General features: G+C 50.5%; 1 protein-coding gene across 3 annotated transcripts in view; it reads right to left on the bottom strand.

The window, feature by feature from the left end:
* Window positions 1–12,103, bottom strand: part of LOC115462832 (ubiquitin-associated protein 2-like) — a 434,768-nt gene that overhangs the window by 369,852 nt on the left and 52,813 nt on the right. For all 3 annotated transcript variants that reach the window (XM_030192863.1, XM_030192864.1, XM_030192865.1), the window contains exon 2: window positions 10,389–10,516. In XM_030192863.1, coding sequence (XP_030048723.1) covers window positions 10,389–10,475 — 87 coding nt within the window. In that variant the 5' untranslated portion in view covers window positions 10,476–10,516. The remainder of the gene's footprint in view (window positions 1–10,388; window positions 10,517–12,103) is intronic.

The raw sequence follows: 12,103 nt of genomic DNA, 5'->3' as shown, positions 1-12,103 counted from the left end.
CCTCGGTGTCAGACACAAGTTCACGAACCTGTGTCTGCAACCTCGCCCTGCTCGACTCCGTGGAACCCCGGCCACGGTGGGGGCATCGAGAGGTAGACTCCCTCGCCCGCATCGGCGAAGCTCCCTCCGCTGACGTAGTCGGGGAGCCTTCCTGGGAGGTGGCCGCGGTCGGCACCGCAAGCGGTACCGACGTCGGGGACCTCAACCTGGGCGATGGGCCAGCCGGCGCCACGCTCGACGGTACCGGAGGCACAAGCACCGCCGGTACCGGAGGGGTAGGGCGCAACAGCTCTCCCAGAATCTCTGGGAGAACGGCCCGGAGGCTCTCGTTTAGAGCGGCTGCAGAGAAAGGCTGAGAGGCCGATGCAGGCGTCGACGTCAGAACCTGTTCCGGGCGAGGAGGCTGTTCCGGGCTGTCCAGAGTGGAGCGCATCGACACCTCCTGAACAGAGGGTGAGCGGTCCTCTCGGTGCCGATGCCTGCTGGGTGCCGAATCCCTCGGCGACCCAGAGCTCTCGGTGCCGACATGGGGAGGAGACCGGTGTCGATGCTTCTTCGATTTCTTCCGAAGCATGTCACCGGAGCTCCCCGGCACCGACGAGGAGGACGTAGAATCCATCCGTCGCTTCCTCGGGGCCGAGACCGAAGAGGGTCGATCCCGGGGGGGCTGTACCGCAGGAGCCCTCAGGGTAGGAGGAGACCCACCCGAAGGCTCACCGCCACCAGCAGGGGAATGGACAGCCCTCACCTGCACTCCTGACGATGCACCTCCGTCCGACGACATCAGCAGACGAAGTCTCGGTACCACCGACGTCGATGCAGTCGCCCGATGCCTCGGCGCCGATGCAGAGGTCCGATGCCTCGATGCAGTCGATGGAGCGGCAGCCAAGGAAGATGGTCCGGACGCTGACGACGTCGATGCACTCGATGCCTCCGGTGCCGATGCCGACGAAGAGCCCGAGAACAAAACGTTCCACTGGGCTAATCTCGCTACCTGAGTCCGCCTTTGTAACAGGGAACACAGACTGCAGTTCTGAGGGCGGTGCTGGGCCCCTAGACACTGAAGTCACGCAGAGTGCCTATCAGTGAGCGAGATTACCCGGGCGCACTGGGTGCACTTCTTGAAGCCGCTGGAAGGCTTCGATGTCATGGGCGGAAAAATCACGCCGGCGAAATCAAAAGCCGAAATGGCGAAATTTGAAGCACCAAAATTTAGAGGGAGAAAATCTCGACCGAGGCCAAAAGAGGCCTACCCCGACAACGAAAGAAAACTTACGGGGCAAAAACTTGAGAAATACGGGAAGGGCAGAAAACCCAAAAGGGTCTTCCGGAACACTTCCGGAGCGCTTCCCGAACTTTGTTAAGGAAAAATAGACAAAAAAACACGTCGAAAAGGACGCGCGAGGTCGACTCTCTGGGGCACGAACGGCGTAACACGACCGTACCGAGCGCAGACGAAAGAAGACTAGAATGGCCGGCTCGAGCCGGTTTCGGGCGGGAAGACGGCCGCGCATGCGCGGTGCGCATGGGCGCGCGAGGACTAGCAAAGGCCTTTGCTAGTAAACTTTCCGATGGAGGGGGCTGCCGAGGACGTCAACCCATCAGTGAGAACAAGCAGCCTGCTTGTCCTCGGAGAAATATAGATATTCAAATTCTAAATCCACTGACATGGGAAAATCAAAACACACACACATACCACCATTATAAACAACAACATTACTCGTAGTGCATTAAGTTTATAATGTTACTAAAATATTTTATTTTGTTGTAAACTGCTTTTAATGATCTTTATCACATTTGCTGTATTTAAGATTAAATAAATAAATTTGACCAGAATATTCACTAAAGGAGCACAAATGTGGTTTACAAAACAAAATCCTGCGTTTAAGTATCCAAGATACTAACAATGTGTGAAACAGATTACCAGTACTCTGCAGATCACTTTTACATTTAATCAGGGCTTTTTTTGTGCCGGAACACACCGGTATGGCGTACCGGCATCTTTTTTTCCCCGGCAAGTCCTGCACCCTTCCTCTCACTCCCCTACTTACTGTTTTTTTTTTTTTTAACAGATGTGGCAGCGCGAACAGTGCAGCAACTGAGAGAGGCTGGTAGCATCGGTGCTTCCTTCTGCAAGTCCCGTCTACTTTATTTCAACTTCCTGTTTCCGCATAGGCGGGACTCGCAGAGGGAAGCTCCGACGCTGCCAGCCTCTCTCAATCGCTACACCGTTCGAGCTGCAAGTCCGACGCTGGCAGCCTTTCTTTATCGCTTCAGTGGTGACAGGCAGGTAGGCAGTGGAGAAGGAGGATGGGCTGGGGGAAGAAGAATCGTTGGATATGGATAAGAGGGGAGGGCAGGGAAGAGAGAATAGCTGGACATGGATGAGAGGGGAGAGAGCACATGCTGGATATGGATGAGAGGGGGATGACAGGGGAGAGAGGAGACATGCTGAACATGGATGGGAGGGGATGGCAGGGAAGAGAGAATCGCTGGACATGGAGAGGAGGACGGGGAGAGAGGAGAATCGCTGGACATGGAGGGGAGGACAGGGGAGAGAGGAGAATCACTGGACATGGAGGGGAGGACAGGGGAGAAGAGAATTGCTGGACATGGAGGAGAGGACAGGGGAGAGAGGAGGATCGCTGGACATGGATGGGAGGTGAGGGCAGGGGAGAGGAGAATCGTTGGACATGGATGGCAGGGGAGGACAGGGGGCAGAGGAGAATCGCTGCACATGGATGAGAGGGGAGGGCAGGGGAGAGAGGAGACATACTGGACATGGATGGGAGGGGAGGTCAGCAAAGAGAGATTCACTGGACATGGATAGAAGGGGAGGGCAGGGGAGCGAGGAGAATCGTGAGAGAGGAGGGAAGGGGAGAGAGGAGAATCGTTAGACATGGATGGCAGGGGAGGGCAGGGGAGAGAGGAGACATGCTGGACATGGATGGAGGGGAGGGCAGGGGAGAGAAGAGACATGCTGGACATGGATGGCAGAGGAGGGCAGGGGAGAGAGGAGAATTGCTGGACATGGAGGGGAGGACAGGGGAGAAGAGAATCGCTGGACATGGAGGGGAGGACAGGGGAGAAGAGAATCGCTGGACATGGAGGAGAGGATAGGGGAGAGAGGAGAAGTGCTGGACATGGATGGAGGGCAGAAAAGAAAAAAGAAGAAGATGCACATGGATGGAGATGAGAGAAAGGGGAGAGGAGAAAAACTGCACATGGATGGAGAAAATAGGCAAAAGCTGGATCCACGTTATACCTCCTCCAATCAATTCCACGGAGGACGACCCAGCTTTTACTTATGGATGTAGGGCAAGAAATGAAGAAGAAAGGAGGAAAGCAAAGAAATATATGGAAAGGAAGCCCTGAAAACAGAGTTAAGAGAACAGATAGAGAGCAGCAGAATCTGGGACCAATATGAATAGAAAAACAAAGTCACCAGACAACAAAGGTAGAAAAAAATCATTTTACTTTCATTTTAGTGTTTGGAATATGTCCAATTTGAGAATTTACATCTGCTGTCTTATTTTGCACTGGGATTCTCGGGGGCCAAGGGGTCTTATGTCTGTATAAATTTCAGCGTAAGGGTGTGCCACCATATGTTTTACATCACTCTCATTGGCATCAAGAGTTGGGGTTTGAACTGGAGGAGGATGACTGGAATCTTACTAAGAACAACATCCTGAAGGTGTCCATTTCTGTACTTTTTAAAGAAAATGCTGTTAAAGTCTTGTACCGGTGGTACCTCACTCCTGCTCGGTAGCATAGGATGTTTCCAACCACTTCCCCCTTATGCTGGAGGGGCTGTGGACAAAGGTACCCTGGGCCATATATGGTGGACCTGTATTAAGGCTCAGGCTTTGTGGACAGCTGTTTCTTTTAGAGTTCAGAGATGGTTGGCCAAGCCAATACCGTGGTCCCCCCAGGTATTTCTTGTTCCTGGTAAAGCCCAGGGGTCTTTCTAAATCTCAAGCTTTACTAGTTAGGCACGCCATGTCTGTGGCCAGGGTGGTTTTGGCGGCTCACTGGAAAGATCCCAGGGCACCCCCTCTGACAAAAGGGAAAATTAGGTTCTTACCTTGGTAATTTTCTTTCCTTTAGTCATAGCAGATGAAGCCATTACGAATGGGTTGTGTCCATCAACCAGCAGGGGGAGATAGAGAGCACTCAAAAACCATAGTAGCTCTTGGCCAGCTAGCTCCACTGCCTCTTCAGTATTTGAAGCTTCCAAAGCAGTATACAGACCGCAATGGGAATAACATGAACTTTCCTCACAGCGAACGATGGCCACATAACAGGAGCATTAACTCAAAAGGAGGGAATGAACTCGCCCTCCTGTAACTCAAAGGAGGGAAATGAACTCATCCTCCTGTACTTGAACAGTAATCCTGAAGACTGTTTTCTAACTTTCTCCCAAGGAAGGACTAAATCTTCAGGAAAGAAACTGATCATCAAATAGAGTCACATCAGCACACAGTCAGACAGGGAGGGCTCATGGCTTCATCTGCTATGACTAAAGGAAAGAAAATTACCAAGGTAAGAACCTAATTTTCCCTTCCTTGTCATCAAGCAGATGAAGCCATTACGAATGGGATGTAACAAAGCAATCCCTAGATAGGGTGGGAACAAGCCACACCACGCGCTAACACTTGAGCTCCAAAGAGCACGTCCCTCTTAGCAGCCACATCCAACCTGTAATGTCGGGCAAATGAGAGCTTAGAAGCCCATGTTGCTGCACTGCATCTCATGAAGAGAGAGTGCTCCAGTTTCAGCCCAAGAGGAAGAAATCGCTCTTGGAGAATGCGCCTTAAAGGCTACAGGCGGAGACCGGCCGGCAAGCAGATAAGCTGAGAAGATAGCTTCTTTGAGCCAGCGGGCAATAGTGGCTTTAGACGCTGGAGACTCTCTGTGAGGACCTGATAACAATACAAAAAGATGATCAGAGGTCCTGAAAGCATTTTTGTACACCATCCTGCAAAAAGTCCAGAATCAGAGAGACAGGAGCCTGCATGGGTGTGATCACCTTTGAAACACACCATGACTCAAACAGTCTCCAAATCCTGGCATAAGCCACAGAAGTGGACCACTTGCGGACCTGCAGGAGTGTGCAAATAACATTGTTAGAATAGCCTTTGTCTCTCAATTGTGCCCTCTCAATAGCCATGCCGTTAGACCAAAGCGGCAGGCATCCTCCATGGTTACCGGGCCCTGTGACAACAGGTTCGGTACCAGAGGCAACGGCCAGGGAGCCTCCACCAGCATCCACCGAAGGTCCGCATACCACGGACTCCTGGGCCAGTCCGGGTCGATGAGAACCACTTTTCCTGGATAAAGCCGAATCCACAGGAGCACTCGCCCTATCAAAGGCCATGAAGGGAACACATACAGGAGGCCCATAGGCCAGGGTTGAGCCAAGGCATCCAACCCCGCCGTGCGAGGATCTCTCCGTCTGCTGTAAAAGTACGGGACTTTGGCATTTGCGCTTGAGGCCATAAAATCCGCTACGGGCGTTCCCCATTTGGCACAGATCTGCAGGAATACTTTGCAAGTTCCCACTCCGCTGGATCGATTTGATGCCTGCTTAGATAATCGGCTTGCACGTTGCTCTGACCTGCAATATGAGCTGCTGACAGAAACTGCAGATGTAGCTTGGCCCAGTGGCAAATTTGTTCGGCCTGCGCGGCTACAGCTCTGCACTGAGTGCCGCCTTCTCGATTTATGTAGGCCACTGCTGTCGTGTTGTCCGACAGAACTCTGACAGCCAATCCTTCCAGGGTCAACTGAAAGGCTAGTAGCGCCTGAAATACCGCTTTCAACTCTAGGCGATTGATGGACCACTCCGACTCGTCGGGTGTCCATAGAACCTGGGCATGCTTCCCCTTGCAATGTGCGCCCCAGCCCTGCAGGCTGGCATCTGTCACCACTAGGCACCAATCGGGGAGCGCCAGTGAGACATTCCTCGCCGCAGCATGCTGTCTGAGAGCCACCACTCCATGCTGAGCTGGGCCGCAGGGACCCACGTGAGTCTGCATTGATAATCCTGAGATACTGGAGACCATCGATGAAGTAGGGAATACTGCAGAGGTCTCAGGTGCGCTCTCGCCCAGGGCACCAATTCCAAGGTGGCCGACATCGATCCCAATAGCTGGACAATGTCCCAAGCTCACGGGCGGGGCATCCTCAGGAGCAGACGGACCTGATTCTGAAGCTTGCACCGCCTTTGCTTGGGTAGGAATACATATCCCGAGTCTGTGTCGAACCGTGCCCCCAAATATTCTAGTGATTGCGAGGGGGTCAGGTGACTTTTGGTCATATTGACGACCCAGCCCAGAGATTGAAGTACTGAGACCACTCTGGCTGTAGCTTGATGACTCTCTGTAGCAGAGTCCGCTCTGATGAGCCAGTCATCTAAGTACGGGTGAACCCGGATACCTTCTCGCCTGAGAAAAGCAGCTACTACCACCATTACCTTGGAAAAGGTTCGGGGAGCTGTGGCGAGGCCAAAAGGCAAGGCCCGAAACTGGAAATGTTTTCCCATCACCGCAAACCGCAGAAACTTCTGGTGCGGGGGCCAAATTGGAATGTGCAAGTAAGCTTCTTTCAGGTCCAGAGACGTGAGAAACTCTCCTGGCTGTACCGCCGCAATGACGGAGCGCAGGGTTTCCATGCGAAAATGCCGCACTTTTAGGGACTTGTTTAGCTCTTTTAAGTCCAGAATCGGGCGAAAAGACACACCTTTTCACTACTACTACTACTTAGCATTTCTATAGCGCTACTAGGGTTACGCAGCGCTGTACAAGTTAAAACATGGGGAAGGACAGTCCCTGCTCAAGAGAGCTTACAATCTAAAGGTAACAAACTATGTAGTCAGTGTAGTCAGTGTATCGTGAATGGGGAAGGTGGTTAGGCGCCAAAAGCAAGGGAGAAGAGATGGGTTTTGAGTAGGAACTTAAAGATGGGTAGGGAGGGCGCATGGCGTATGGGCTCGGGAGTCTGTTCCAGGCATAAGGTGATGCGAGGCAGAAGGGACGGAGTCTGGAGTTAGCGGTGGTGGAGAAGGGTACAGATAGGAGTGATTTGTCCTGAGAGCGGAGGTTACGGGTGGGGACAAAGGGGGAGAGGAGAGTAGAGAGGTAATGGGGGGCTGCAGATTGAGTGCATTTGAAGGTCATTAGGAGAAGCTTGAACTGAATACGGTAGTGAATCGGGAGCCAGTGAAGCGACTTGAGAAGAGGGGTGATATGAGAGTATCGGTTCACGCGGTAGATAAGACGTGCAGCGGAATTTTGGACAGATTGAAGGGGGGATAGGTGGCTAAGCGGGAGACCAGCAAGGAGAAGGTTGCAAAAGTCAAGACAAGAGGTAATGAGTGAGTGAACGAGGGTTCGGGTGGTCTGTTCAGAGGAATGGGCGGATTTTGCTAATATTATAGAGGAAGAAGCGACAGGTCTTAGCTGTCTGCTGGATATGGATACCACAAAGTAAATGGAGTAGCGGCCGCAGCCATGTTCGGCGGGAGGTACCGGGGTCACCGCCCCTAATCGAATCAGGCCTTGTAAGGTCCCCTCTACTGCTACCCGTTTGGCAGCAGAGCCGCATCGGGACTCCACAAACACGTCTCTTACCAAGGCATAGAATTCTATTCGGTAACCATCTCTGATCAGGTCCAGAACCCACTGATCTGAGGAAATCTTGGCCCACTCCTCGAAAAAGAGGGAAGGTCTTCCTCCTACTGCAGGAAACGAGGAGGGGGCCGGCGCACCATCATTGAGAGGGTCGCCCCTGAACTCCAGGCCTTAAGTCCGAGCAAAAGGAGTTCCTCTGCTGAAAACGGCCACGCAAAGTGAACCCAGCAGAATGTCCCGGGCAGTACCTTCTAGCTTCACGGAAGAGGAGTGAACCGCCTGACCCTTGGAGGAAGGCCGCGGCCTATCCTCGGGTAAGCGCTGAGGTTTGGAATCCCCCAGGCCTTTCACAATCTTTTCCAACTCCTCACCAAACAGGAGAAGGCCTTGAAAGGGCAACTTCACCAGCCTTTGCTTAGAGGCCATGTCCACCGCCCAATGTCGTAGCCAAAGAAGACGGTGAGCCGTCACTGCTACTGCCATTTGTTTAGCCGAAGCTCTGACAATATCATAAAGGGCGTCAGCCAAAAAGGACAGGGCCGACAATCCACGGAGCCACCTCATAAAGGGACTCCGCTCCATCACTGGGCTGTTCAACTGCCTGTTGCAACCATGCTAGGCAGGCTCTAGCAGCATAACAACTGCATGCAGACGCCCGAATAGTAAGACCTGCAATTTCAAAGGACCGCTTCAGCGCTGATTCCAACCTTCGGTCTTGAATATCCTTCAGGGCAACACCTCCTTCCACAGGGAGGGTAGTCCGTTTTGTCACAGCGGTGACTAGAGCATCCACTTTAGGCATTGCAAAGCGAGCCAAATGCTCCTCACTTAGAGGATATAATTGCCCCATAGCCCTGGAAACTTTCAAAGGTCCCTTGGGGTCAGCACATTGAGCAGAAATAAGCTCTTGGATGGAGTCATGCAAAGGAAAGGCTCGAGCAGGCATTTTGGTACTTGCCATCCTCGGATTCCCAGAGGAGGCTACTCCCCTCCCAGGATCTTCAATAGAGAGGGCCTGTAGGACATCAGAAATAAGTGCTGGCAGCGCTTCGCGGTGGAAAATCCTCACCGCGGACGGATCATCCGGATCCAGAGACAACTCTGCACCTTCTTCTCCTGGCTCCTCTGGCCCCGAAGACCTGCCAGACCCCTCAGAGTCACCACATCCCGACCACGGGGGGGAAAAAGGAGGTGCACCACAATCTGAAGGGGAATTAGCCCTTCTACGCTTTTCTTTATGCCAATTATCAGGGAAAATAGCCTCAGCGGGCAGTCCCAGGCCAGAATCCACCGGGGGGGGGGGAGGGGGGGGACAATAGAAGGGGCCTCAGACGACCCTTGATGGAGAGCTCTTTTCAGCATGAGCCCTTACGCCAAGCCCCGTCCCTGCCCGTCTTCAAGTCTTTGCTTAAAGCCCACCTCTTCAATGCTGCGTTCAGCACCTAACCCTTACCGTTCAGTGAATCCAGACTGCCCCAATTTGACTGCCCCTATCGGACCGACCATTCACTTGTCTATTAGATTGTAAGCTCTTTGAACAGGGACTGTCTCTCTTTGTTAAATTGTACAGCGCTGCGTAACCCTAGTAGCGCTCTAAAAATGTTAAGTAGTAGTAGTAGTAGTAGCAGTAGCATGTATGCTTTATGCAATAACAACACAAAATCAGGGGAGAAAAACTCGCCCTGGGCACCCAGATCCCGTCCATGGCTAGCCGCTCCCTGAATAGCCTCAATTTGAGGTCCCCCCCCCCCCCCCGGGCTCAGGGCTCTCCGTCTCTACGGAGGCCACGCCATGCGGAGAATTCAAAATGGCGTCAGCTGCCAGCTCTGAGCAGGAAGAATCATCGCTCGCCATGCTCGGGCCGGCTCTTACACCTGTACAGCACAATTTACAGAACCCCGCTGCTGATTTGCGCTTGCCACACCAGGAACAGCGCTTTACATTCTCTGCAGCCATCGCCGAAAATGGCGGGAAAATTCAAAATGGCGGATTTCCCGCCAAAAACGCCCCAATCGCGGGCCCACCCCGGAGGAATTAGAAAACACTCTTACCTCACCGGACCGAGTATCACAGCTCCGGTCCCATAGAAGAATCAAAGGAAAACCTCTGTTCCATTTTTTTTTTTTTTTTTTAACGCTGTGAGGAAAGCAGAGGTAATAAGAACTCCAGAGGTTCAGATAAGTGGGAAAGGCAGGGAAAGGCGAACCAATGTGCCTGCATCCACTGAGTGGGAAAAGACAGGGAAAAGCAAGCTAATATGTCCACATCCACGGGGGCATGGGTAAGGCAGGGAAAGGGCTGACCTATGTGCCTTCAAAGTGAAGCTGCTATAGCCTCTAACACCCCGGCTAACAACTGGCAAGCCAGGAGCCACCCCCAGGCAGATTTTTGATGGAGCTCGAAGAAGCTGCAGCCACCCTGCTTGGGGAGATAGAGAATACTGAAGAGGCAGTGGAGCTGGCTGGCCATGAGGCACTGTGAAAAGTTGATGGACACAACCCATATGTAATGGCTTCATCTGCTTGATGACAAGGAAAATGGAGATATGTAAGAAATAAACATTTAGTATTATAGAAGGATCTTGGGTAACATGATAATGTTAAAGCATGATATTAATATAACAAGCAGATAGTACTACTACTACTACTTAACATTTCTAAAGCGCTACCAGGCTGGTGGTAAGGACCAGGGCTCTAAGATATTTACAGGAGTTATTTGATAACACTGACCTACTAATTAAGGCTCAACATTACATACCTGCACTTGTTTCTGTGACTGTGGAGTTGGAATCTGCGCTTTATCTCGAGTGCCTCGGGAACGATCAGTGCCCACTGAAGTCATCATATACAGTATATACAAAATAATGTATGTACAAAATAGAAAATCTGAAAATAAAATGCATGTTTTAAGTATCAAAAAACATGTAGGGAGAAACAGTTAATACAAACATCTCAGCTGATGGAAACAAGGATGGCGAGACCTATCTAGTTTATGCAATTTACTTGTTGTTCAAATGTTATAAATCCAAGGTCATCTCTGGCTTTTTGTTCACTTCTACCAAATTAGTGCTTATGCTAGGATTTTTTTAATTCTTTTACTGCTTTGCCTCTAGCACTTCAACTGGGAAGCAAAGCTTGAAAAATATATATATATTTATTTATTTGTTGCATTTGTATCCCACATTTTCCCACCTTTTTGGCTTACATTATGACGTGACAGTCGTCATTTCCGGATCTGAGAAATACAAAATGGTATAGCATTGAAATTCGTAAATGATAGAGTAAATTACAAGGTGGTATTGCATTGAAGTTCATAGATGATAGAGTAAATTATAGGGTAAGTTAGAGAGTCAAATATAGAAAGTTCATTCCCGGCATGGGAAATAAAGTGGTAATGTATGACACGTTAAGCGTGTCCGAGTAAGTGAGGCAGTCCGGTGTAGGGAGTTCGGCTTTGTTTAGTTTTGGTAGAATTTCATTGTCTAGTATTTAGGATGAATCATTGTGGTATGCCTTTTTGAACAGGTTGGTTTTCAGTAGTTTTCAGAAGATTGTTAAGGTCATGCATTGTTTTTATGACATTTGGCAGTGCGTTCCATAGTTGCGCGCTTATGTAGGAGAAGCTGGATGCATAAATTGATTTATATGAGTCCTTTGCAACTGGGGTAATGGAGATTCAAGAATGTGCGTGCTGACCTTTTTGTGTTCCTGGTTGGTAAATCAACGAGGTCTGACATGTAGATCGGGCCTTGTGCTACTCCTGAGTTTAGCCCCTTGGAGCAAGGGCTGGGCCTGTGCCCACATTTGCCTCAAACCCACCATTCCTGTGGCTGGCAGGATCCCCAAGTCCCACCAAATGAAGAAATGCAAAGCCCAACCCGAGTCAAAACAGCATAGCAGTCAGTGGGCTCAAAGTACTTTCCATGCTGTTCCGATTCGGGAAAGGGATCATTTCTTCAGCTGGCAGGACTTGGGGATCCCAACCAGCTAAGGTATGTTTAAATTTAATTGTGGTGGGAGATCAGGGGGAGGGAAGGGAAACAGGATGCCTACTACCAACCCATTTTAATCATTGCTCCTCCCCTCTCCCTGCTCGCCCCCCCCCCCCCCCCCCCCATTCCACTGCTTGGAGCTTCTTGTTCTAGAACTTTTTTGAAGGGAAAAAAATTAATTTCATACGCATTTATACTTTTAGTATATCATATCCTCCCCCCCCCATCTTAACTATCTTATAGAGTTTTAGGAGCATACCCTTCAGCCCTTTCAGGTACAATTTACAGACAGGACACCCTGTTAACAGATACAGTCTCAACCAGCCACACTAAAGGAATGTTGATCTCCTTAAAGGAAGGATATTAAAAAAAAAAAAAAAAAAAGAGAGAGAGAGACAAAGGAACAGAGACAGGTTAAATAAAAAAAAAATTTAAATGTATTGAACGTATTTGTCTATAAATGTCTAAACATATACCTTCA

The sequence above is a fragment of the Microcaecilia unicolor genome, chromosome 2, assembly GCF_901765095.1.
Source record: "Microcaecilia unicolor chromosome 2, aMicUni1.1, whole genome shotgun sequence".
In the NCBI taxonomy this organism is placed as follows: domain Eukaryota; kingdom Metazoa; phylum Chordata; class Amphibia; order Gymnophiona; family Siphonopidae; genus Microcaecilia; species Microcaecilia unicolor.
Note: the sequence above shows the minus strand (reverse complement) of the source record. Positions and strands in the feature narration are given on the sequence as shown.